The 26,424-nt window shown below is 51.6% G+C and overlaps 1 protein-coding gene across 1 annotated transcript in view; it reads left to right on the top strand.

Moving 5' to 3' along the window:
• The window catches only part of Vac14 (VAC14 component of PIKFYVE complex), a 103,410-nt gene that overhangs the window by 44,894 nt on the left and 32,092 nt on the right, over window positions 1–26,424 (top strand). The window contains exons 13-14 of the mRNA XM_076838192.2: window positions 6,818–6,974; window positions 17,293–17,425. Coding sequence (XP_076694307.2) covers window positions 6,818–6,974; window positions 17,293–17,425 — 290 coding nt within the window. The remainder of the gene's footprint in view (window positions 1–6,817; window positions 6,975–17,292; window positions 17,426–26,424) is intronic.

Genomic DNA, 26,424 nt, shown 5'->3' on the forward strand with positions numbered 1-26,424 from the left:
CTGTAGCTTTGAAAAGCCAGCTGCGTGGGTCTTACCCTGGACTTCCTGACTTGCCCCCTCAAGCCAGGCCTGGTTGCTGGGTGCTGACATTTACCAACTCCCAGGAGAATGGGGTGCACATCTCTGATTGATAGCCACAGCTGTGGATTAGCATGAGCTCTAATTTGGAAGCTAAAAGCCATACCCCCCAGCTCTCTACCCTGATGCCCAATCCCCATCACCCTAGGTGTGGTGGCCAGGCCAGGGCCCCCTGTGTTCACACACTGCTCCTGGCATCTTCAGAAATCAAAATGTCTTCCAAGATATATGTTGGTTTCTCCTCTGGCTCTGGAGATGGCCAAAGCTGAATCACCTGCGTTTCCCTGGCAGCTCCCTGTGGGCAGTTCACAAGGCACCGGGCCAGGCCAGAATGTGTGTGAGAACAGGGACTGCTAACAGTCCTAGCTGCTAACAGAGAAAGCTACCGCTTCACGCTCGCTGTATCCCAACCCTGGCTCAGCACGCTGTGTGCGCAGCCTTCCTCCATCTTCACAGCAGCCCTGGCAAGGTGGGCTCTGTGCTTTTCCCCATTTCACTTAAGAAGAAGGTGAGACCCAGAGATGTTTCAGAACTTGGTCAAGATCTCCAGTAAGCTGTTCCATTCAGAGCCTTGTTTCTTTCTCTCAGTCCCCTTCCCCTACTCCCCCACCCCCACCACATACACCTCCTCCTGCTCCTCAGGGCTGGACCACAACGCTTCTGTCTTTATGCCCAGCCCACCCTGTCCATTCAGACCCTGGTCACCCTTTATGATGGCACCTTAGGCTGTGCTCTGAGAAGACAGTCTGTCCAGCCTATAGTAGGTGCCCAGAAACATTTTATGAGAAGGTGAACAAGTAGGAGGTTGGCTGGTCAGTGAGCTGAGCCCACTCAGACTGCCCCACGTCTCTTGGGCTCTCCCCTACCACAGGAGATAGGCACCTGGTTTCCGAAGCTTTAGGGCAGCAGGAACATGCCTCCTCAGGATCTGGCTCCCCTTTGTTGGGGAAGGCAGGGTTGCTGTGAAGTCATTATGGAGCAGTTTTTCTCAGAATGCCACCCCTTTTCCAGGTCAGGGCTGGGCCTGTTGCTGCTTTCTCCAGCTTATGTTTACTGAGCCAGGGCAGGTGCCTCTGGATGTTCATTTCTTGGCTTTCCAGGGGCCCCTGTGGCCTTCCACCTGGCTTCTCTAGGCTTCCTAGAGCACTCTGGCTTGTTTCCCAAGCCCCAGGGCAGCAGGAACCATTCTGTATGTGCTTAGGGGCTGAGGAGGCCTGGTCCACTGGGCAGTACCCTCATGAAGGACATAGCAGGCTTCTGAGTGGGGGGAGGCAGAAAACCCCAAGGCTTTCTGTGAATGGTTGGCCTCGGTGCCTCTGCACTTCATATCAGCTCCACTTCACAGCCTAAGGAGCAGCCTGGCCTGACCCAGATCTCAGGCAAGGCCCTGTGACCTCGCCACAGTGGACAGAGGTATCAGATAGCCCTTGGCAGTGGCCACACCAGAGCTTCCAGGGCCTGGAGCCTAAATTTACCTTTCCCACAAGCACCACCAGCACATTCCTCCTCCTGGACCAGGACTGAATTGGGCCGAGCTTGCAGGTTTCCTCTGTGGGAGCTGGAAGGCTGAGCCAATTGACATCTAAGGCCTCATCAGCCAGTGGAGTATTGTGCAAAAGCTCCCTAAGCATGTCCTCAAGCTGGGGCATACCTTGAAGTAGGAGGCTTCTTTCTCCACCCATCCTTTGGCAGAAGTTATTCACAACCATTCATCTTTCATTTCCTGCCCCATGGGGCAGGTCAGAGTGCCTTGCCCGGGACTTGGGGACTTCAGGTCGAGGAGTCTTGGTAGGAGATAGGATGGAATTCTGAGCCTGGGGACTTAGCCTTGCAAAACTGGCCTCTAGCCTCCAGCTAGGCCCAGGATGGCAGATGTATAAGCCGCAGCACCTCTGGGTGAGGGAGGGAAGGGCAGGGAGCCTCTAGTCCCCAGTGGTTTTCCAGGGCCTGGCTGGGGCAGGCAGGTGTTGGGAGGTGGATGCCAGCTGGACCAGTGCAAAAGGGGAAAGCACTGTCCTAAAGAACTGTCCCTGATTGTTGGAATACAGGAGGGGGACAGCCTGCCACAGCCCCACCTAGATGTTGATTCCACTTATGGAAAAATTTGCCCTCTTTTGGCATAAAGTCTCAGGAACCCCCTGTCTTCTCTTTTGCTGCCTGCCCCCTGGAGAGTAAGAAGCCCCCTCCCCTGAGACTTCCCCTCAGAGCCACTGTCAGAAGCTCTCCACCCAGTTGCCCCTGACCTTGACCCCTGCAGTCCAGTGAGGAGTCTATGCTAGCCCATTGCACTCCGGAACCAGGGACCAGCTGATGGGCCATCCTTACCACCCCCCTCCCCACTCCCCACTGCCATGGAAACGGCAGGCACTCCTGCTCCTGCAGAATATTGCTTTCTTCTAACCTCCCTCCCTCCCTCTCTTTTCCCCTCTTCTTTCTCTTACACAAAAAGAAAGCGCAAGTGTTTTATATTCATTTTGCAAAAACGCTGTGTAGTGCATACTAATTGGTGCAGCTTCCTCCTGCTTTCTTTGAGCCATTCCCTATCCTCAGAGCCAGGACTCCAGGCCAGCCACGGGCAGGGGCCCAGCCAGCCTGCTCATTGGAAGACTGGATCTGTTTTTCCAGAGGCCGAAGCAGGACAGGCCACAAAGTGTCTGTAGTTCCTGGGGCCTTTTCTCCTTCCTGGAAGGGGTGCCCAGTAAACAAGGCCACCAGGATCACCTAGTGGTGATCACTCATCCCAGAGTATTCTACTTACACTTCAAGCTTTGCAAGGTCTCCAGGTGGGTGGAGCACCAAAGTCCTGTCCTGGGCAGAGAGAGACTCAAATCCAGATCCAGCCGGAAGGGTGGCTCCCCATAGTCTCTTTTGTTTTTCCCAGAACGCCTACTGTTGAGGCCTTCCTCTCACCTGGGCCTCTTCTCCTGCCCTGGGGTAGGTCTACATTTGTTTGCATCAAAGCCTCAAGGTGTGAGTCAGGTTTGTGTATCAGCTGGGAATGGGCCAGCAGCTGGACTTGATTGGTGCCAGAGCTGGATGTCAAAACTACCCCGTAGCCTCTGTGTGGCTCCCCACTGCCCACCTTAAGCTGTTCCTTGCTCTCTGTTTAGGCAGCCTCTTCCTTCCTGTCAGCTCTAGCAGCCTGAAGGAGACGGTGACACTGTTCTGATCCTGCTTTATTTAAGGGACAGGAAGGGCGCTATGTGTGCATGTGTATGTGTTGCCCCAGGCAGAGGTATGGGCTTTTGCTAGGCCCCAGGGACCAGAGAAAACCATTTGATATGTAAGCACAAGAGGAGTGGCTGGAATTACAGAAGGAACCTGTAGACAACATTTCCGGCTTTAATTGTGCAATTGAAGTATAATTTGCATTCATTTGCCATTTTGTGTTAAACTTTCTAAGATAAAAGAATTCAAAATGTAAAGGATGCAGCTTTGCTAGCTGGGCTCTCCAGTGGGGAGGGAGGATGGGCCTGGAGGCTGTGGTACAGAGGTGGTGCTTTCTCTTCCAAAGCCTCCATGTTTACACTGCACTCCTGCCCAGTTACCAACCAGGGCCACTGAGCTGCTTGGCTGTAGGACCAAAACTCCTTTGTGCCTGCTCTTTGTGCTTTGCAGTCATCCCTCAGTATCCACAGGGGACAAGTTCCAGGGTCTCCATGGACACCTAAATCCAAAGATGTTCAAATCCCTTGTATGAAGTAGCGTATTAGTTGCCTATAACCTGTATACCTTGTCCATATACTCAAAATCATCTCTAGATTACTTGTAATACCTAATACTATGTAAATGGTCACCATACTGTATTATTTAGGGAATAACTACAAGGAAAAAGTCTACTTGTTCAGTATAGACACATTTTTCCCCCCTAATATTTTCAGTCCACAGGTGGTTGGCTCCTCAGACACAGGGGCAACTGTGTCTGCTATAATCTTCAGGATGCCTTGCAAGGTCAGACCTCCATTTGCCCATATGGGGAAACTGAGATTCTCCATTACCAGCAAAAAGAAGTCCAGGCTCCTTTGTCTGGATCCTAATAAACTCATGGCAGTCTCCCCTAGCCAACCACCGGTTGGCCTGGTTTCCGCCCATACCCTGTACTCCAGCCCTATGGCTGACTCTGGAGATAGACCACAGGCTTATTTTCCTGGAATATGCCATGTTGTTCCCTGCATTCATGAGTGGCTTAGAGAATGTTTCAAATGCCTTTCTCCCTGTCCTCATTCCAAGCTCAAATGCTTCCAAAGCTCCTAGTTCCCCTCAGGCTGAGTTGCTGGCTCCCATCCATCCGTTGGCTATATGATTAGTAAATGCTTAACCCCTTTCTCTGCAGCCAGCACAGAACTGACCCACAGTAGCTGCTCAGTAGATGTTGGGAAGAGAAGGACTGGGTGATGGGGTTCACTGGTCCAGGGTCGGGAAGCTAAGTGGCGGCGTCAGGACTGGATGTTAGGACTGTCTTGGCCACAAAGCCCTGCGTAGCAGTATTAATGGGCTCAGGTTTAGGAACCAGAACTGAATTTGAAGAAGACTCACTGTTGCCTCAAGCTGATGACTCTCCAAGCCTCAGGTTCCTCGTGTGCAGTGCATCGGGTGACACAGATAACGAGTAAGAACGTTAATTCTGGCCAAGAACCAGACCTCCCTGTCTCTTGCAGCCTGGCTCCAGAGCCACTCAGGATGGACACAGTCTCACAAAGGGCAGGCCTCTCAGGTGCTGCTGGTTCTTCCCAGGCATCATTTCTGATGGAAATAAGCCCCTGCAGGACATCTCTTGTGAGTCAGTATGTCCATCATGATACTGGGGATCTTGTGAGGGTCCTAGTGGCTGGCTCACACCTTTCCCCCTTGGTGCATTTGACCACAAGTGTTTGCTGCCCAGAAACCATGTGTCTCTGTCCACCTGCACAGACCTCAAAGTGTGGTGTCAGCAAGACCCACCACTTTGGGCAGGTGGGAAGACCAAGAGTAAATTGTTTTATATGTACCATTGGATTAGGAATTAGGGTGCCAGTTTAGGGATTTGACTTGATTTTTATTTTTTTCATACCAAAGTTTTGTAGTATTTCCACACAGTTGTACAACTATCACTACTACTTAATTCCAGAACATCTTTATTGCCCCAAAAGAAACCCTGTACCCGTTAGCACTCATTCCGCAGACTTCCTTCTCCCAGCCACTGGCAACCACCAATGTACTTTCTGTCTTCTTGGATTAGCCTATTCTGGATTTTTCATATAAATGGAATCATCATGCAGTTTGTGGCCTTTTCTGTCTGGCTTCTTTCACTTAGCAAATGTTTGCAAAGTTCCTCCTTGTTATAGTATATGTCAATGCCATTCCTTTTTATGGCCAAATAATATTCTGCAGGATGGATATGCCACATTCCATTTATCCATTTATCGGTAGATGGACCTTTCAATTGTTCCACCGCCTAGCTCTTAAGGATAACATCTGCTGTGAATGTTTATATGAAATTTTCTGTGTAATTAGGTGCAGTTCTCTTGGAGTTGGTAGTACACCTGTGGCAACTCTGTTTAACTTTGGGGAGAACTCTTGGCTTGATTCTTGCCTCACTGTTTAATTTTGTGTGAGTCATTCCTCTCCCTCCCCCTTGTCCCCCTTGTCTGAGTCCCTGATCTCACTTCTCCTCCCTGACCTTTGGGGAGCAACTTGCTTGGGAAATTGGGCATCAGGGTACATGACTTCTGCCCAGCCTGCCAAGGTGCATGTTCCAAGTCTGCTCGTCTTGCCGGGCTGCACATCACTGCTGTTCTGTCTGCTTCCTTCACCCCACCCTGTTCCCTTTGTCTCTCTGAGGCTCCTTTCTCCATGGGAGCAGAGACCCTGGGCCTGGGCCTGGACACACCCAGGGTTCCCAGGCTCTCAGCCTGGGCAGAGAGGCAGCCCTCGCTCCTGCCATCTGACTTTGCTGTGTAGCAGCCACATTTTTCAGCCATCATGGGTCCATTTTCCACAGGCCCAGAGAAGAAAAATGTTCTGAGAGCAGCTAAAATCCCATATTCTGATGCTTGGAAGGGCAGGTAAGAGTTGGATCTCTTGTGAGTGCTGTCTGCTAGTGATCAGTCTAGCTGTCTGTCCACCTACCAAAGGCAGAGGGCTCAGATGCAGGAATGCAGTACAGCCCTGACGCAGAGCAGTGGTAGGGCTGCAGACATCTCCTACCCCAGCCTAGGAAGGGACACTTTTAAGGTAGCTTGTCTGAACGTTAGAAAGTCCCCAGTCCTGAGTCCATAGTCATGCCCCATGTGTGAAGGGCCCTTGACGTCTGTGTGGCCCAGTGACACCTCTTCAGTAACATGTGTTCTGTGGGTAGGGGTAGGCAGGTCTGAGGCTACTGTGTCAGCAGAACATGGCCTGGAGGGCATATCAGCCCCTTACACAGCCCAGCCGAGAAACACTGTGCATAATGCACCCTAGTAAGTCCTGCATCTCCTGGGGACCCAAGGCAAGGGCTCTTGGGAAAGGTAATCACCAGCCTCAGATTCCTCCAGAGTCCTCATTCACTGCCATCATGGTCTGTTCAGTCCGTTCCTTCATTACTTTTCTGAGTGCTTTCTTAGCCATGGTCTTGGTGGCTTTCACAATGACAGGAAGCCCAGTTGTCGTCAGGCCCTTTCTCATACGTCTTCTAGGGGCTCTCTCTGACTTCACCTCTACCACAGCAGCTCAGCTTGTAGAAGAGAGCTCACCCCTCATCTTCCACTTGTTTTCCCAGGTTGTCCTGAAGGATCTGGAGGTGTTGGCAGAAATTGCTTCCTCCCCCGCAGGCCAGACAGATGACCCAGGCCAACCCGATGGCCCTGACCTCCAGATCAACCACTCAGAGCTTCAGGTGCCCACCTCCGGCAAAACCAGCCTGCTAAATACTCCCAGTAAGTATTTCCTTGGGAATTCCAGCCTCAGAAACCCATGAAATGCTATTGCTGGGTCTCCTCCTGGACTAAATGGGCCTTTGGGCTGTCATTCTTGAGCCCCCAAGCTCTGCCGATGTGCGAGGTTTCCTACCTGTGATCCACTTCCTCCAAAGGCAGACAGACCTCACCCTGTTGCTGCCTTCTGGCTCACATTCCAGCAACACCAAGAAACCCTCGCAACCCCTTTCTCTCATTTCCCTACACCTTTGATGCTTTTGAGCCACTGACTAAGCACAAAACCATCTGAGGCAACTGAACATCTCTACCTGGGCAGGAGTCTCCCCATGCAGGAGTCCGGCCCTTGATCTTGGGTCTCGAAGGCAGAAGACTAGGCAGGCATTTTCCCTTCACAGGGAAGCTCAGAACAGCTCTTGACATGGCAGGCAGCCCAGGGAAGAGACAGGATAATCCCAACTGGCTGTTTCCTAGCCATCCTCAGAAGTGGAGGTGACCTGGGTATTCTGGTGCTCACCCTTCCTGTCCTTTCAGACAGCAGTTATCTCTTCTCTCTGTGCCACTCAGTACCCAGCTCCTCCCCACACACACAGAAGACACCTCCCTTCAGCCACACTATCTGGAAACGCCCCAGGGATACAAGATGAGAAGAAAGTACCTAGTGAATCTTGGGAGTCTGCCTTGGTGTGTCTTTGTTCTTGAGTCACTCTTGACATCCATGTATCAGGTCCTGACATCCATGCATCAGGCACCAACAGCTTCCGGAGGATTTCAGTGGCAGCTACCCTCCTGCAGCCCATCATACTGGTCCCAGACCCAGAGAATACCTGCCTTACCTAGTGCCAACTGGCCCAGCCCCGTTGGGTACAAAGACCAGGCCCAGTGCCAGAGAAGTTTAGGGTGTCATCAAGGCCCCACATGCCTCAGTGCATCCCAGGACATGCCAGGTCAGATCACAGAAGGCCAAAAACTCCTCCCTGTGACACAGAAAGCCATGGGTTCCCTGAGTGCTACAGCACAAGGCATGTAGGAGCCCAGGCTTCAAGCTGCCTGAATCTAGAAGAGGAGTGAGGATCTCCAGCAGCAGCCCAGCTTCGCTCTCCCACTTCCCCCGGATGCTGTCATTTCCTTGCTCATGAGCCTGGTTTCCTCTGGGTAGTCAGCTGCCATGGTCAGGGAAACAGCTCCCTCATGCTGACCCCAGAACCCCTGCGGGGGCTCCCACTCCCTGTCCCTCATCATAGGAATTGATGCTCAATCCTGTGTCCCAGGTCAGCCAGTGGGAGCCAACCTGGAGGCCCTGGGATAGATGGCAAGGATGCCAGAGGTCAAGTGTGAGAACACAGAGCAGGGAGTAGGGAGACGCTGGTACAGGGAGGAGAACAGGAGGCTCTTGCCTAGAGAGAGGATCGCAGCAAGGGCAGGATGGTAGTTGCTGTATCAGCCCTCAGCCTTCCCCCTCCAGGAGACAGGTACCCCACCATCTTCTCCCCTACTCAGTGTGGCAGCAGCAGAAACCTGTGTGAGGCAACGTAGCCTCAAACAAAAGCAGGACACCTGGATCTCCCAGGAGCCTCAGTGACCCGTTCCCTCATCTGTAAGGTGTGTTTTCTCTTTCTCCTGGTCACGAGACATGGGTTTCTACCAGTGGAGAAATGGTCCAAGAACCGCTAAGGCCCCTGGGCTGGGGTTGAGTGTTGAGGGCAACAGAACTGATCCTGCAGCAGTGTGGGAACAAGAGCTGAGGGGACTTTTGTAGCCAAGAGACCTGAGCCCCAGCTCCTGGCCCTACCAAGATCAGAGAGAGGGCTTCTTAGAAGCCTGAGGTAGTGGACTTGCCCTGGGCCGCCAAGGCCGTCAGACTGGCTCACATCAGCCAGGCACACACTTGGAATTCATAGAAAAACAACCAAGTATGCCAGATGGGAAGAAGTTCCATTCTGGAAAGAACACCAGGGAAGTGCTGCAGCCAAGAATGCACAGCACTCGAGCCACCAGCCCTGACCCTGTGCCCCACGTGTGGGCTTCAAGGCTGTGAGAGCCTCCAGGCAGATACACACGTGAGCCCACAGCTGGCATCAGAGATTACAAGCAGGTCCATGATTTTAAAAGGTCAGGGTCAAGCCAGTAATAAAAGAATGGAAAACTAGCATGCCCTTTCCCCTCTGTCACCTCAGCTGCCCTGGGAGGCGCACACCCGGCGCCAAGGATGTGTGGGGTGGTGTTTGGGTCAGAAAGCATGCCGGAAATGTACACTCATGCCTCTGCTGACTACTCTTACCAGAGTGCTTCTCCCACATACACAAGGTCCTTCTGTCTGTTTCCATGTGGACATGCACGTGGACAGAGGCTGCAGGGCCATCCCCTCTTCCTGTCTAAATTCTGCTTTCCTCTGACTCTCCAGGACACCGCTCTGAGAACTTACAGAATGCAGGGCTGTGTCTCATAAGGGGAAATCACCCCACCTTCCACGAAGGGACTTTCTGGAAGGCAAAGGAGGCAGGAGCCTAGCAAAGATGAAGTCAGGGCATCTGCAAGGAACCAAATGGCCTGCCTGCACACTGGTCTGTAAACTCAAATGGCACAGATCGCATGCAGTGGTAGGGAAGCAGGACCCATTACACTCCTGGGCAGCTGCTGTGTTGGCCTAAATTCACTGCAGCAGTGGTCCCCAGGGCCCTGGAGGCAGAGTCACTCCCCTGGGATTTTCCTCTTGCCTGACCTAGCATTAGCATCTCTCCCTCCAGTGCAGAGGCCCGGATCTGAGCTCTCCCACCCCACTTCCCTCATTCCTCACCAGCAAAAAGCTACCTCAAGAGTGATAGGGGGGCTGCCTGGGTGGTCAGCCCTAAGAAAAGGTAGTGGAGGGACACCATGTTTGCCTGTCTCCCAACCCTTGGTTTTCTGTGGCTCAGGCTCTTTCTCTGTCCCATCTCCTTTTAGGGGGAGTTCACAGAGACCCTATAAGGCTCTGGGGAGGTGGAATAATGACAAGGCCTGCAGGCCCACCCTGGTCGTGAGCCTGCACAGAAAGCTCAGCAGGACCAAAGAGGCATCTGGGATAAGTGTCGTCTTTGTCCTCCAGGGCCAGGACAGCCCTGCTGCCGGGGGTGCAGCTGGGCCTGGGAAGACCAAGACAGCCTCAGGATCTGTGAGCAAGGACAGCAGTAGTGTGGCAATCTGGGGCTGAAGGTCACCCCAGGACCGATGTTTGCCCTGAAACCCCAGTCTTCCATGATTGTCCTGCCTGCCATGGTGCCAGTCTTGGTCAGATAAAACCACACCCATGGCATGGCAGTGTACTGGCCTAAGGCATTTCCACCTCTAGTTTTAAAAATGGGCAAAAATTAAATGTTCTGCTTTCAGTTTCATTTCTTGTAGCCCAGGCCAGTGTTGCCAATTGTCAGTAGCATCTTCTTGTTACCAGGCAGGAATAAGTTCTGGAAGAAATTCAGAAAGTCATCTTGGGGGCATTTTCCCCCATAGCAGTAGTAACAGTAACAGCAATGGTCCCCAGTGCTGGTGTGCTCTCACTGGGACCTAGCTGTGATCCAAACACTTCACACGGGTGGCTCCTCTGGGTGAGCACCTGACTCGTCGCAACAGCACTCTTCTCATTCCCTCAGTTGAGGATTGTGACAGGTGTTGGTGCTGGTCCAGGAGCCTGGCCTGAGAGTCTGGCCTCCTAACCCCAAGCTCAGAGGAGAATGGGAAGCCCACCCTTGCCAGCTGTGGAGACTTCCACTGCCTGAGGGGAGGAGCAGTAGGGCCTGGGCCAGTGGTCTGGGGCTAGGCTGGGTGCCAGCCCATGGTCCCAGCCTGGCAGTTAACTCCTTGGGGAGTCACTCCTCTCCTCACAGCCACTTCAGGGACCTCCCCCCATCCTGGTCTTAGACTGTGCAGCACCTCATTTCCTTTTCTGCTGTCCCCTCCACTTGCTGTGGCCACAGCACATCATCTCCCAGACTTGCCATTGCTCTTCGAGCCTCAGAGGCCCTCTGCCCATACAACCTTTCAGCCCCAGCAGGCGGGGCGTGGGTGCAGGGACCTAGCTGTGTTCCAGATCTCCCACCTGTGCCCTGTGAACTCAGGCAACACCACCTCCCCAGCAGTGGGTTGCTTTAGGGCTCTGGGAACATCCACATAGACAGGGCTAGATAAGCACTCTGCGCCGAGAGGCAGCTTTGGCTTCTGCCCTGTGTGTTACGAGATCTCCCACATGCTTGGGCCAACTCCAGTGGTCCTCCCACAAAAGCTGTGTACCAACTCGCTCTTTTTTGCCTGGGTGGGTGGTAGAGTTGGCACCTGTCTCCTCCTGGCTGTGACCTCTTACACCCCTGCTTCTTAGTTGCTCCCCAGTGGTCCAGACTCTTCAGAAATGCAAATAGTCCAGCCACCCCCGCTTCCCAGAGGCTTATTTTACCAGACTCACCAGGTGATTTGGGTGCCCTACTCAAGTCACAGGTGCTCAGCACAGGTCAGCACCCTCTTTTCGGAGTCCATTAAAATGAGGGAAGGCAGACACCTCACCAGCTACGAGAGGAGGTTCCCCAGCACCACTACCCAGGAAGGTATACCCTCATGCCCTGGCTGCCAAGCCTGTGACCCAGGCCCCTTCCTGTTGATTGGTCTGAGGCTTCCCTAGCTGCCTCCTCACCCTCCATCCAGTGCTACCCTTGGCCCCAGCCCTCAATCTGTAGCAGTAGCAGCCATTTCCTGGTGGCAGACTGCTATATAGGCACTCCACTGCCCTTTAAGCTAGAAACCTCTCCCTGGCCCATTGTGTTTCCCATCTTACTCTGAGCCAAGCAGCTAGAAGACCTTGAACGTGAGTGAGGACCCCCATGCTCCTGTCCTCACTGACCTCAGCAGAGCTAGCCCACAGAGAAGAAAGTGAACACCTTCTAGATCAAGTCTCTAGAGTCCTGTTGCTGCTGCATCTTTTGTCTGTGCAGACATAGGGTTTGTACCCTGTAATTCAGCAAATGCCATGCATACCCAGGACCCCACTTGGCCTCCCTTTCTCCCAGCCACTTGATCTTTGGGGAAGCTGCCCCTTCTCTGCCCTGTCCCTCACAGTCCCATACCAGTCTCCGGGTCGTGCTGTGCTCCTTATCCCTGTGATGGCTCACAGATGAGAAAGCGGCCTCAGAGAAGGTGTCACGGCTTCTGCCACCCTGCTGGTCAGTGACAGGACCTGGATCTGGTCTGATCCCTTGAACTCCCAGGTGTTCCAAGCAGCCACTGGCCCTTCCCCTGCATTCTCAGGGCAACAGATCCTAATGCCCACTCACTGGGGCTGCCCAGGCACATGGCCCCGACCCCAGCAGGGAGGGAGGGTGGAGAATGGAGCAGGGACCTTGCTGAGCCTGAGCCGGGCGACTAATGTGTTTGCATCTGGTTCTGTTGAACTGTGGCTCGTGTTGTGTATTGAGGCCAGAGCTATTTTTATCCTGACATGTGAGGTTCCTTCACGTCATAGCCACAAAACTCTATCCAAAACATCCCAGGGAAGGTTGTTTGTGAGACGTTCTGCAGATTCTCATGTCGCCACATCAGGTTTCACTTAGCAGCATCTGCAGGGCTGGCTCCCCAGCCATCACCCCACCAGCCTGGTTGTGTATACTGAGGGCTCCCAACAGCATCTGTGTGCCCCTGGGCAGCCAGCCGGTCACGTGAACTTCCTGCCAGAGCCCAGCAGGCTCCTTGCTTGCCCACACCAGAAATTGAAGGCAGATCTGTTCAGTTGAGGGGCTGTGCACTTCTTCACAACCCCATCCTCCACAGGATCAGGGAATGGAAATCCCACTCTCCTTGGCCCCTCTCCTCCTCTGCCTGCTGGTCCCACCAGGGCAACTCACTCACTCTCCCAAGTACCTGCAAGACTGTGCTGGCACGTATGCCACCTAAGCAGAGCCTCTTAGATTCTTGGACTCGGCAAACAAAGACACGCTCTGAATTGGGAACCTGAGCCGCTGTCCCTGATCCTGAGCTCTCCCTTTCTCAAGCACGTGCAGCACCTAGCCCCGAAGGAGCACTGTGAGCCCTGTGTCTGGATGAGCAAGAGCCAGAGGTGGGCGGGAGGGGCTGGTAAAGGCACTTGAGCTCCCCCAGGAGGAGCAGGCTGCAGTGAGGCGGAAATCAGCATAGTCGAGAGGCCTAGCGTTCCTGGAATAACAGTCCTGGATAAGTTCGAGCTCTCTCCACCTCAGCTCCTCCTCCCCAGCCTGCAGCCCTGGCTGAGAAACTCTTTCTCAGGTCATCTGAAGTCAGCCAGGCCTGAAGGACCACTGAGGCCAGAGGAATGGCTGGGCAAAGGGGAACTGGGGCTGGGAGCAATCTCACAGGCCCTCACCCTGACCCTGATGAGCACTGAAATCACTTCCCTCCTTGTCCAGCCATACAGACCCCACCTCTTCCCACTGCAGAAGGACCCCCAGCCTTGTTTAGGGCCACTCCTTCTCTCCAGGCAGTGGTCTTTCCAGCAGGTGGAATCCTAGATTGCAAAAGGCCATGCAGACTACCCCCTGGGCATCACCCCTACAGCTCCCACCACACCCTGGCCTGTCAGCTGAGGCTCACTCATGGCCCTGGTCAGGGTGCGCTCAGCTGCTTGCTATTCTTAGTCTTGACAGTGGGAGCACCACAAGGGCTGAGTCTCACATGCTTCCCCAGTGGCTGCTGCTCTGGGAAAGCATGAAGGGCTTGGTGGGCCTTCCTCCGTGTGGCTGCACTGCTCCTGCTCCAGCTAAGGGCCACCGTGAGTCTAGATATTGAAAGTACATTTTTGGCCCAGAGTGGGAGCTGTGGTAAGGAGAGCAAAGATGTGTCCACAGCAGCCCAGGCCTTCTTTCCTGGCAACTGTAGCCAATCTGTCATCGGTGGGGAGAGGGGTTTACTGATCTCCTTCCCTGGGTGTAGAGTTGGGAGGTCACAGGTGACTCCCTGTCTTACTCCTTGCAACATCACAACAGAGCACCATGAATTTGTTCCAAATCTGAAGTTTCCCCACTCAGACATTTCCAGACTATCCCCCCTACCTCCAGTCCTCCATGGTGAGGATCAGGGAATGAAAGCAGTCTGCCCCGTGGAGTACTCTAAGAGAGGAGATATTTGCTAATAAAAGCAACCACTATTTATTTGGAAGGCCCCAGGCCTAGTGCATTGCATGTTTTGTCTCATTGAATAGGGGCTCTTAATTGCCAGCACTTATAAATAAGGAGACCAAGGTCATTCCTGATTCTTCCTGCTTGGGGGGGGGGGGGGCAGGCTGCAACAGGCGGGCACCTCTCCCTAGGGCCTGCCCCAGGCACCCAGCTCCTTAGGAATAGAGATTCTGGCCCCAGGTGCCCCCATCCCAGAGTTCTTTCTTTACTCCCTACATTGGTCCCTTTGTCCTTTAAAATTCTTGGGAGCCTTAAGTGGCCATAGAAATGGGGTGGGCCAGGGGGTGCACATAGAAAACCAGGAAGGGGACAGGGACACAAGAGGCGTTCACAGGTGTGCACCTGAGTGAAGCCTGCTGTTACCTGGGTTTCAGTCCAGGTAACACATGGGGCATACAGCGTGCTCTCCAGCAGCCATCAAAGTCCTTCGAATTCATCTCCTGTGCGGAGAATGGTGTGGGGCTGCCTCAACAGCTGGGCCCACAACCACCTCTTCAGGGATCAGCCCCAGCTGGGCCTAGGGTAACTCGATCTATAAGAATGTGACACATGATTCTGCAAACAGCCCCTCTGGGCCAGGGAGCAGAGACTGTTTGCCATTCCAGAATCACTCAGGACCTTCCCAGCCAGGCTGCCCCAAGCAGGGACCCAGAACAAAGCAGTCCAAACAGCAGGAAGTTATACGAAACCTTGATCTGGGCTCCCCACTCAGGACAGGCCTGTGGCACAGCTCAGGGGATTGTCTGGGAGGGGCAGTCAGATTTGGAGGTGTGGCCCCTTGTGAGAAATCCTCATAGAGTAATCCACAGCTGGGAAACACTGAACAGAAAAAGGTCTTTTCTAGTTCCCAGCTGCTTCCTTGTAAGGCAAGTGTGAGCTCAACAGCAAGACACAACTCCTGGGAGGAGTGTTTTTACTGCCACTCTCTGGCCACTGTACCTAACAGTCAGCCATAGAGAGAGGCACCTCTGTGTGACTCACCTGTAATGCTCTGGATGGTTCTGCACATGGCTCTATTGTATCTTGGGTCAATGCTTCTGGGAGCTGTTCCACAGAGACCCCACATCCGACAACCTGTGCCAATGCATGGTCACCCCTTCCCTGGTGCAGGGAGGCCACCTGAGAGAGCGATGGCTCCACATACCTTGGGCAACAAAGCATGAGCAACCAAAGAAAAAAAGACACACTGGGGGTCTGGGGTGGTGGCTCAGTGGTAGAGCACTTGCCTGGCATGTGTGAGGCACTGAGTGATTCTCAGCACCACATATAAATACATAAAATAAAGGTCCACTGACAACTAAAAAATATTTTTTTAAAAAATACACTGGACTTAACCAAAATTTAAAATTTTGTGGGAATGTGGCTCAGTAGTAGAGCCCTTGCCTAATACACACAAGGCCTTGGGTTCAGTTCCTAGCCACCAAAAAAAAAAAAAAAAAATTGTTTTTAATTTCATGTAATTCCAAAGGACTCTATCAAGAAAATTAAAAGACTGTCCCCAAAATAGGAGAAAATGTTTATAAATCATAATTGATAAGTGACTCAACTTGTATCCAGTGTATGAAGAACTTTTGAAACTCAACAGTAAAAAGACAAATAACCCAACTTAAAAATGAGCAAAGGAATTGAGTAGACATTTCTCTAGACAAGATAGTCACATGGACAATAAACACACAAACATTATTAGTTATTAGACGAATGCAAATCAAAACCACAATGAGATCCCACTTCCCAACACCAAGATGGCTGTTGGTAAGGAGAAACGACACATCTCCTGCATGGCTGATGGGTGTATAAAATAGGTCAGCTCTCAGGAAGTTAAACAGAGTGACTGTGTGACCCAGCAGTTCCATTGCTAGATATATACCCAAGAAATGAAAATATGCTCAAGCAAAAGCTTTAAAATGAATGTTTGTAGCAGCATCATAAGAGCCAAAAAGTAGAAAGAATCCAATGTCCACCAACTTATGAGTGGGCCAACAATATAGTGTGTCCATACAGTGGACTATCATTTGGCCATAAAAATGGATGAAGAACATGCTACAATAAAGGTGAACCTTAAAAATATGCTGCATGAAAGAAGCCACATACTGTAGGGTTCCATTTAAATGGGCAAAATGTCCAGAAGAGGCAAGTTTATAGAGAGAGAAAGTAGTGCTTTCCAGGACCTGGAGGAGGAGAGAACGGGAGACTGATACTGGGTACAAGGTTTTTTTGGGGAGTGATTAAAAATGTCCTGGAATTATTAGTGCAGATTAAAATACTTTGCACTGTTGGCTGTCTTTAATCTCCTGGCATGTACACCACTTATTTTTTCTCAAGTATCACTGGGAAGGGAGTTTGGGTTTTGCCTCTTTGTTTTTATTTTAATTAGGATGTATGACAGCAGGATGCATTTTGGTTCCTTATACACAGTTGCAGCACAACTTTTCATTTCTCTGTACACGATGTATGTAGCCTCACACCATATGTGCAGACATACATGGACCTAGGGTAATAATGTCCATCACATTCCATCATCTTTCCTGCCCGCATCCCCCCGCCTCTTAGTTTTGCTAGGTTTGTTGACCACTAAGATTATGTACCTGCCTTACTCCTCCATTCTCTTGTCATTGTCCTTGACTGAGCATAGTAAACCCTAAGTTTGTCTAACTTATTAGGATGATGAGTAGATATTTGCTTTTTAAAAAGTCACAGTACCTGGTAGGGCCTTACACATTAGGAAGTTGACTACAGGGCCTGGGGTTGTAGCTCAGCAGTACAGCCCTTGCCTAGCAGGTGTGAGGCACTGGGTTCGATCCTCAGCACCACATAAAAATAAATAAATAAAACAAAGGCACTGTGTCCATGTACAACTAAGAAAAAAAATTAATAAAAAGTTCACTACGTGGTTTGAGATTGGATAGAGGAGTGGAGAGTAAATGGGCACATTTTGCAGGAAGCAAAGATATATCTTATTCAAATTCCTTTGGTCCTTTCCTTTTTCTTACAATCTGTGGCCCCTTGATTGGAGATTTTCTCTCATCTTATTACACACAGACAGCCCCCCATCCACCCCCTTTGGGGCATTTGCAATTATTTGTATTGTGTATGAGACTCATCACCCTGTGAACACATTATCAGAATAAACCCTGGCTCTGTCCCTTTCTCTACAGGTACCAAAGGCTTAGAATGTTCTCCTTCCACTCCCACCATGAACTCCTACTTTTATAAGTTCATGATCAACCTTCTCCAGAGGTTCAGCAGTGAACGGAAGCTCCTGGAGGTCAGAGGCCCTTTCATCATCAGGTCAGCCCTGCCTGCCTTCTCCTCCCCACAGGGCCATGGCTTTGCATTTTGAGATGTCAAAGCAGCCACCTCTTCCCTCTCTCTCCTTCCTTTCCTGACCTTTATGTGTGTTCTTAAAAGAAACAAAGCTTTCCCTTCATGCTTTGTTGCTGGTACCACTGACAATCAGGCAGGTCATCACTGACATTTCTTTAAAAAAAAAAGAAAAGAAAACAAATTAAGTTTTTGCTTGTCAAGATGCTGTTTTCTCTTTAAGTTAAATATCTTCTCCCTCAATGCCATTGTCAATCTTTGGAAAGGAAAATAGGTGAGCCAGATGGAGCATGACACACGGCTGTGCTGGCAGCCCAGCCACCAATATGGGATTTGGCCAGATTGGTGGAGCCAGGTTCTTGAGTCATCTGATCCTAGCCCAGGACAGTCAGGGTTCCAGCCCCAGGGGCTCAGGCCTTGAGAACTGTTGTCACTAGCCAAGAACTGTCATCACTGGCTGCATGACTGGGATTCCCTTCGTCTCACATTCAACTTCAAAGACTCAGGGTCACAAGAAGTGACCCAGTGAACTTCAGGCTATTGAAAGCTAATTAGGGACACAAATTCCTCCAGGCTCTCCAACCACACCAGGTAGAGAACAGTCCAAATGTCTCTGGATGCTCTGTAGCAGTGGTTCTCAGCCCTGCATGTCAGAACACTGAAGAATCTTTAAAAAGACTCCTGGGCTTTCCTCCTGACCAAAACCCAGAACCCTGGTATGGTGGAGTTATTAAAATGTAAAATGGTCCAGGACACTTGGAGAGCAGACTACACTAATACAGTCCCAAGGGTAAGGGAGTTTGGGCAGGGCTAACAGAAGCCCAGCCTGCACAGGAAGTGCACAAGGGAGCTCATTTTGCTGTAAGCCAGACAGCAAGGGGGATGGGGACCTAGCCTTGTAGGCCATACCAAGGATTAGGGATGTCACCTAGACATCAGTGGGAAGCCAGGGAAAGGATAGAAGAGAGATGTGACCAGCTCTCTGACTTGAAAGATTGCCTTGTTGCTGGGGAGAAGGGTCTGGAGGGACCAAGATGGATGGAAACCACTTGGGAAGCTATTGTCCAAATGAGACTGTGACAACTTGTCAGGCAACAGAAAGCAGTAGGCAATGCAGTTAGGAGCATGTGTGATTGACTGGGGACTGATTGCAGGAGGGAGCAAGGGCAAAGTGTCAGGACTAACATGCAGGTCCCTGGTGTGAACCGCTGGATGGCACTGCCAGTGTCTGAGGTGGGAGCCTCAGGAGAGTACCAGTGAGCAAGGAGGGTCATGACATGTTTGAGTTTGAATTGCTTTGGGAACATCAAAAGAAAGATATTGAAGAAGCAATTTAGTGCACCTGGTTCTCCAAAGGGAGACCTAGACCCAAGGTCAAACTGGAAATTGATGACATAGTCAGCAGATATTTCCTGAATACCAACCCTGTGCAAAGTACTGTTCTAGATGGTTCTGGCTTTGTGGAGCTTTTACTTGCAGGAGTAAGAGGAGGCCAAGTGAGAAGGGAAGGAGTCTGAGACTGAGCCCTAAGAAGCTTCAGTATGTAATGGCTGGGAAAGGAGGAGAAACCAGAACCAGAAGCTGAGAGGAAGGGCCAGAAGGGCAGCAGGAAGCAGGGGAAAGAGGGGGCTGATGAGGCAGAAAGGGAAGATGAGGCCCAAAGAGCATCTTCTGGGAGCTGGCCTAGGAGCCTCCTTGGCTATGGATGAGCTGAAGGAGTGGAAGACAAGAAATGGAGGGGCCAGGAGAAACCTGATGGAGAAGTTTGCCTGCCGGGAGAAGGAGAACCTCAGGCTAGTCAGGGACCTCTTGTGGAGCTCAGGGCACCCTGGGGATGGAGCCAAAGAAATGATTCCTGAAGGGAACTAAAAGAAGAATGGTAGGACCACAGCAGGAGGAAGGGGCTTCTGATGGTCTCCACCCCACACAAAGGATGTCCCTGTCATCGCCCTTTGTTCTCTGAGCTCTTCTAAAGCAGGGATTCTCAACCTCAGCACTGTGGGCATTTGGAGCCAGGTAGTTCTTTGTGGTAGGGGCCATCCTGTGTACTGTGTGACATTTAGCAGCATCCCTGACCTCTACCCGCTGGAAGCTGGTAGCACCTGCCCCCACCCATTTGGGATGATTAAAAATGTCCAAAAGGTGGGGGTATAGCCCAATGGTAGAGTACTTGCCTAGCATGCTCAAGGCCCTAGGTTCAATCCACAGCACTATCCCCTCAAAAACTAGTCTCCAAACTTTGCCAAATATCCCCTGGGGAATAAAATCACCCTGATCAAGAACCATTGTTACAGAGAGACAGAAATGTATTCTTAACCTTCTTGGCCAAAAGAAGAAGTCCACAGTTATTCTATCCCCACATTGGACGGGGATATCATATCACTTTAGATGTGATATGAAAGATCCTGCCACCAAAAAACGGCTGTCTGTTCCCACATAAGTGACAGTTAATTTTCTGTGGTTTTCCACACTGCAGAGTGTGAGCACTCTGGATGAACGGTCCCTGTCTGGTAGACTTTCAGGGAACCAAGTAAGGGAGAGAGCCCTTTGAAGAAGTCAGGTACAGCCAGCTTCCTCTTTGGGGACAGGGCTGGTCTGGGTTTTTCCACCCATCCTGGCCTCAATATACCATCAGAAATGTGTGAGTGGGGAGCTCAGGGTGGTAACCAGCACCCCAAAACCACAAGAGCAGAGCTGCAGGTAAAATGGACATTACTGGGCATCCTCCCCACCAACTTGGGGCCCCAGGCTCCATGAAGCTTATGGCCAGGCCACTGCCATGTTCCCATTTGCAGATTCCAAGGCAGCAAGGTTTTGGGGCTGATGGGAATCCTCTTTGCAAAAGGGAAAAGGAGAGAAGCCACTGTGTTGACTGGGCTCGCTTGGAGCTGGGCTGGAAACTCCTGCACTCTGCTAATAATTCAGCAACCACCACTTTGTCCCTCTGTGGGAGATGGCAGAGTCTGGTACCTCAGGGGGCCCTGAACAGCTGCATGCCAGGACTCCCTGGGACCAAGGCCAATGGGCCCTTCCTCCTTGTTCTTCTAGGGGCTCGGTGTATCCAGCATGGCCTGTTCATGGCTCAGACCCCTCAGGGACTATGTTCAGAAGGCATCAAGACTGATCTCCAGTCCAGGCCTCACTGACACTCTAGCACAAGCACAGAGAGTCTCTTAGCCCTGGCACTTTAGCACAAAGAATCCAGTGGTCCAAGACAGGTGGAACCTTGCAGCTGAGTCCCTCACAAAGGACTGGGTCTCTCCTAGGCCTTTACCCCAGCTGTCTAGTATGCCATCCCCCAAAAGCAGCCCCCAGCAGTCAGTATGTGTTACTGCTGACAGCCACCTGCCTCACATTCCTTAGAGGGCCAGGCTGGCCCTGGGACTGCTATCTGCTAAGCCAGCATGCCTACCACTGATGACCAGCTCCTGGATTCTGTCTTGGGCACCCAGTGTGGACTCCCAGGGCACACAGTCCAGCATTGGAGGCAGAGGAAGCCTCACAGACATGAGCCCCCTGTCTCCTCTTTTTGTGGTCCTGCAGGGGCTAGGCCCTTCAGTGAGGTTGAGGCAGGTAGAGCTCTGGAGGTGTCAGCCTGAGCTGTCTTGCTTCTCCATTTCATGTCCTTTACTGCTGATGGCTTTAAAAAGAGGTATACTGACGGTACATGCCAACTGCTTCAGTGAAGCTACAGGCCTGATAAAGAATTCAGTAAATGGTTTCTCAACCCTCTCCTATAGCTGTTAGTTTGCTTCACTCACCCACCAAAATTGAACAGAGAAAGAGCAGAGTAATTTTCCAGCAAACAAGTTAGAAGCTGTTACTTGTGCAGTAATGTGTTTAGCACAGGGCCCAGGAGTGGCTGCCATCTGCAGAAGGACAAATGTCCACAGCTCTTGGAAGACCAATATCTGGGGAGGTTCTTAGCATTGAGAGAGTTGTATGATTTCCCTCAGGAACTGAGAGCATCTCCTCTCCCCACACAGCTTTCCCAGGCTATAGTTCAGTGTGGAGCCCGGGATAGGACACCCAAACCCCCTAGACCTTAGTGAGCTAGACATCCCTCTGTCCACATTGTCTCCATATTTAGCCGTCACAACAGTTTAGATGCATGTTAAAGTTGGGAAAGCCCATACCTCTGAGACCTGGAGACCTGCTCCAGTTCCAGGCCTTCCCTGGGCTGCATGCAGGTAGTTGAGGCCATGCCCAAGACTGAGGGAAGATGGGACATGTGGAGCAGAGTACTGTGAGGAGGCTGGTGCTGCACCCCCACTCCCAAGAGCCCCTCGTAGCCTGAGGAAGAAAGTGTATGGTTTCCGGAGTCAAACCCCAGTTCCTCCCTTCTATAGCCATGTGACCTATTTCCAAGGCCTTCCTGCTGTGTCCAAGAAATAGAGATGATAATGGTGGCTACCTTGTTATTTTGCAGGGGGCTTAAGTAAGATCAGTGCGGTTCCAGCCCCAGTGCTGGCAGTGTTTGATGAAGGGCGCTGTTGTCCAGCCTCTGACACACCATGGCCTCTACCTCCTTTGTGGTCTATAGGGAGAGAAAACCAGACCCACATGAGAGAGTAAGATTATTGGACCTTCTGCACTGAGAGCCAGCTCTGCTGCCCCGGGACCCAGGCACCCACCAGCACCCTTCCCAGCCCTGCTAAACCAACTCTGCCCAAAGTAGGTGTTGGTGTGCATTGCCCTCCTCCAGCCTCTTCCCACCCTCCATGCTAATGCCGGCAGAACAAGCCCAGGCCTTGTCTGCCTGTGAACCACCCCACTTATACCCAGGAGAAAAGGAGAGGAGGGAGAAAACCCAGCCTCTTTGATAAGCTGTGATATGAACTCCGGCGTAACCCAGCAGCTGTGATCTTTACAAGCCTGCTTCTGTGCGGGGAAGTAGTGAGTCTGAAGACACTCTACTCTGCCTGCCAACGCGGCCCTCTGGCCAGCGTCCCTTGGCTTCATCAACTGTGCATTCTTCCCCTCCTCTTCCTCCCTGCTGCCTTGCAAAGAGCACTTTGCCAGAGAATGCTTTCATTTTTAACAAGCACTGTGTGCTGTGAATGCGAGGGCTGCAACCCTGCTGGCCCAGTTGATGGTAGATGAGTCCCGAGCACGCTCCCAGGGAAAGGCACACTCCTAAGATGAGGCAGGCATCCGGAGAGGGTGAGCTGGGGCCCAAGTGGGAAAGAGGAGGAGGTCATGGGACTTCCTTCCTGAAACCCCAACCCAGAGGAACCCAGAGATAAGGCTTCTGGTTCATTCAGGTCCTGCTCTCTCCCCTCTGGTGCAGATAGGCATGGCAGCCTCTCCCATTCCACAAGTATTCACACAATCCCTAATACATGGTTGTACTCATACTACCCTGCCAATGTCCTGGGTTCGCATAAGAGCCCTTGTGTTGGGAAGAAGAGGACAAGGAGGAGCAGGGAGTTGCCTGGCCACTGAGGTGGGTGGCGAGCGGGACAGCCAGTAGGAACTGGTCTTGTTTGTAATTGCAGGGACTAGAAAGAAGGGCCTCAGGAGAAGCAGCCCTTTCATGCCATAATTGGGAAGTTCCACTTTGCTGGCCTTGGACCTTCTGCAGCCCATGTGGGCTAACGTCCTCCTCACACCCTGGAATCCTCCCAGGCTTTCCAGGCTCTGGAGTCCCTTTTCCTGGGGACGCCACCTTCAGCCTGTGAGTCTTTGAACGCTCCACCTCACCTGACCAGGGCATTGGCCAGCCCACCAAAAATCTATTGTGCTAATACTAATGGAAGGCAAAATGGAGTTAAGTGTCCAGACTAGGGCCTGGTTAAATCAGCCTTTCAGAAAAGCTTGCTTTGCCCCTGGGCCCCAGCTCACAAAAAGTGTCTGAGAGGTCCAGCTCTCTTCCTCTGCATTCATTGCTCAGAGTAAATTGCTATGGCAAACACACACTAACCCGAATTTGCCTGCTAGAAGAAGCCCTGATTTCTACCCAGAATGCATCTGGGTTTTTGATCTTTTATTAGTTTGCAGCCTTATTGATTGGGTCCCCAGCTAAGGAAAGGAAACAGGACATGAATGTAGCTAGAGGAATTCTTCCTAGGAATGTCTTACTTCCCTCTTGGAAGAAACCTCTCTTCCTGCCGGCTTTAATTAAGGTGTCTGCCCAGCTCCTTGTATGAATCTTCTGGAACTTTCCCCCAGCCTTGCCCCCACCCCAGACGCAAGGGCTGGGGGCTTTTGTTTCGATGCAAGGCAGCAAGGGGGAGCATGAGCAGTAGCCATTTTACAACCAGCCCTGGGCTTCCTGTCTGCTAATTGGAGGCAACACTGTGCGAATGTGAATGGCAGGAGGCTCTGAAGGCCCTGATGATATGCTAGAAGGACTTCCCAGGAGGAAAGGTCCTGCCTTCCAAGGTAAAACATGCAAGGGGTGAAATAAAGGGACCCTGACCTAGTCTGCATGGCCATTATCTCCAATCCAGAGGACTAACATCTATCACTTCGCCATGCCATCTGAGATGGGGCCCTCCTGCTCTTCATGACCAGGGAGGGCTGAGGGCCCTGGGCAGGTCGCTGGCTTTGCTGTGCCTCCTCCAAGCAGTCCCCACATCAGTGCACACACTGGCACTCCCTGTCTTTTCTTCTGGAAAATAGAAACCACATGTGATGGGCCTCGTTAGGCCAGGCTGGGATTAATTAGGTCCTCCTGGGGCCTCGTGGGAGGAGTGGAGTGCTAGCCAGAGGGAGTCCTGCACAGTGTGCTCTGGAAGCCCGGGAGCTTCAAAGGGCAGCATCCTGTGTTTCAAGCATCCATTTACTTTGAGCAGGACTGTGGGATGTTAGAGACCAAGGTGAGCGTGGCAGGGAAAGGCCATGTCCTTCAGAGTGACCCCTGTCACCACAGCCCAAGCAGCCAAGCTCCGCCTAAGCCAGCTGTTGCCCTGTTTGCAGGAGCTCCTGTGCATTGAGGGGAGGGCTTGGCTTTGGGTTGGTGGGAGAGTGCTCAATGTGGAGCCCACACACACACCATGGATACGCAGTATTGGATTCTTCGCAAAATGGATGCTGGCACCTGCTTGGCCTCTTTCCAGCCTCCCACTTAGAGCACTTACTTTGTAGTCTACACATCTAAGAGGCATCAGTCCCCCCAGCCCATAGCTCAGGCTGCTGGCAGGGCCAGGGGGGTGATTGTCAGGAGCTGAGAACTTGATAACAAATTTCTTTCTGAAGCTTGGAGTTTGTTTCCAGATGGAACCTGCAGCACTCTCTGGATATGACTGTTTATACTTTACCTAAGGATGCCAGGAAACTTGGAAAGTTTTAACATTGGTAACTCAGACAGCTTGAGGAATTAGCAAGTAGCTAAAGTGTATCATAATGTAGTCTCTTTTTAAGAAACTAGCAGCAGGTTTGGAATTGGCCTCTAGAAGTTGTTTTCCGTCCTTCTGCCTCCTTGGGATGGGGCTGCATCTGTCAGAGCCAAGAAGACAAATGGGTGTCCTGAGTTTCCAAGTGCTTGATACCTCCTTCTGGAAAGACAGCTGCAGAGAGTATCCTGTCCATCCATTGTACAGTGTATTTCTCAGGAAGCTCTTTCTTTAATTCTGGTATCATGTCAGCATAGTTTTCCCAGCGATGCCCTTAGAGACCCCCCTGTGAGGTCCTCTCTTCTCACCCCACCAGTGGTTGCTTTCAGCAGATAGTCACAGAGGTCACAGAACCCCCACACCCTGGCCCCTGACTTAAGAAAAATACAAGGGTTTCTGTCACATGCATTTGTGGAAAGCCCTCCAGACCAACTGCCCCTTCTACATACAAGGAGGGTTCCTATCTTGGAGCACTGGTGATAGTGACCTGTGGAGGGGCCTGGCTTGGGTGAACCAGAGTGCTGAATTCTACCTCAGATGGCAACCACAGTGGAAGTCACAGGGAAGGGTACTGGATAGGCCAAATGCCTCTTCATACCCAGGATGGGATGGCCCACCAAGGAGGCGCTTGGGATCTGGAGTAGGCAGTGGAACTTTCTATAGAAGTTTTCTGCTTCAGCACTCAGGAGAACGGAGGCTTTGCTCTGTGACTTTTGTCACTATTGTCACGTCTTTTGAATGCCCTGGTACCAATGGAGCATTTGCTTCCACCTCCCTCACCCTAATCTTGGGATCTATAGCAATTCTCTGTAGCCATACAGAGAACCCAGAGCTGAGGTTTCCTCTGTCAGGACCTTAATCTTGGGTGTGAGAAGGGAGCAGGACAGATATGGTGGGAAGCATCTGCTGTGAGTGCCAGCACACAAGTTCAAAGCCAGGTGCTCGTCTGTACTGGCACTGTGGGCCTCACTATGTGTCAGCTTCTCTTCACTGTGACCAGAAACCTGACAAAAACAACTGAGCCAAGAGTGGTGGCGCACGCCTATAATCCCAGTGGCTCGGGAGGCTGAGACGGGAGGATTGCAAGTTCAAAGCCAGTCTCAACAACAACAAGGCACTAAGCAACTCAGTGAGACTCTGTCTCTAAATAAAATACAAAATAGGGTTGGGGATGTGGCTCAGTGGTTGAGCGTCCCTGAGTTCAATCCCCAGTACCCAAAAAAAAAAAAAAAAACTGAGAGGAAGAAAAGTTTATTTTGTCTCATGGTTTCAGAGGTTCACATAATAAGCCACTGCATTGTCTGAGCCCAAGGCAAGGCCTCCATGTTGGCCGAAGGGCATGATGGAGGAGCATTGCTGCTTTTATGGTGGCCAAGAAGCAGAAAGAGAAAGGGGAAGAGGCTGCAGGGACACTGAACCCTCCCAGAATACACCCCCAGTGACCCACCTCTTCCAAACTAGCATGGACTGATTAGGTTACAGCTCTCATAACCTAATTGTTTCACCTCTGAACATTCTTACATTGACACCAGAGCTTCTGGGGAACACCTCATATCCAAACTATAACACCTATCCTGCTGAGAAGCAGTACCAGGGTCCACCTGCCCAGAATCCAGGCTGAAAGACCCT

Source organism: Callospermophilus lateralis, chromosome 18 (assembly GCF_048772815.1).
Source record: "Callospermophilus lateralis isolate mCalLat2 chromosome 18, mCalLat2.hap1, whole genome shotgun sequence".
In the NCBI taxonomy this organism is placed as follows: domain Eukaryota; kingdom Metazoa; phylum Chordata; class Mammalia; order Rodentia; family Sciuridae; genus Callospermophilus; species Callospermophilus lateralis.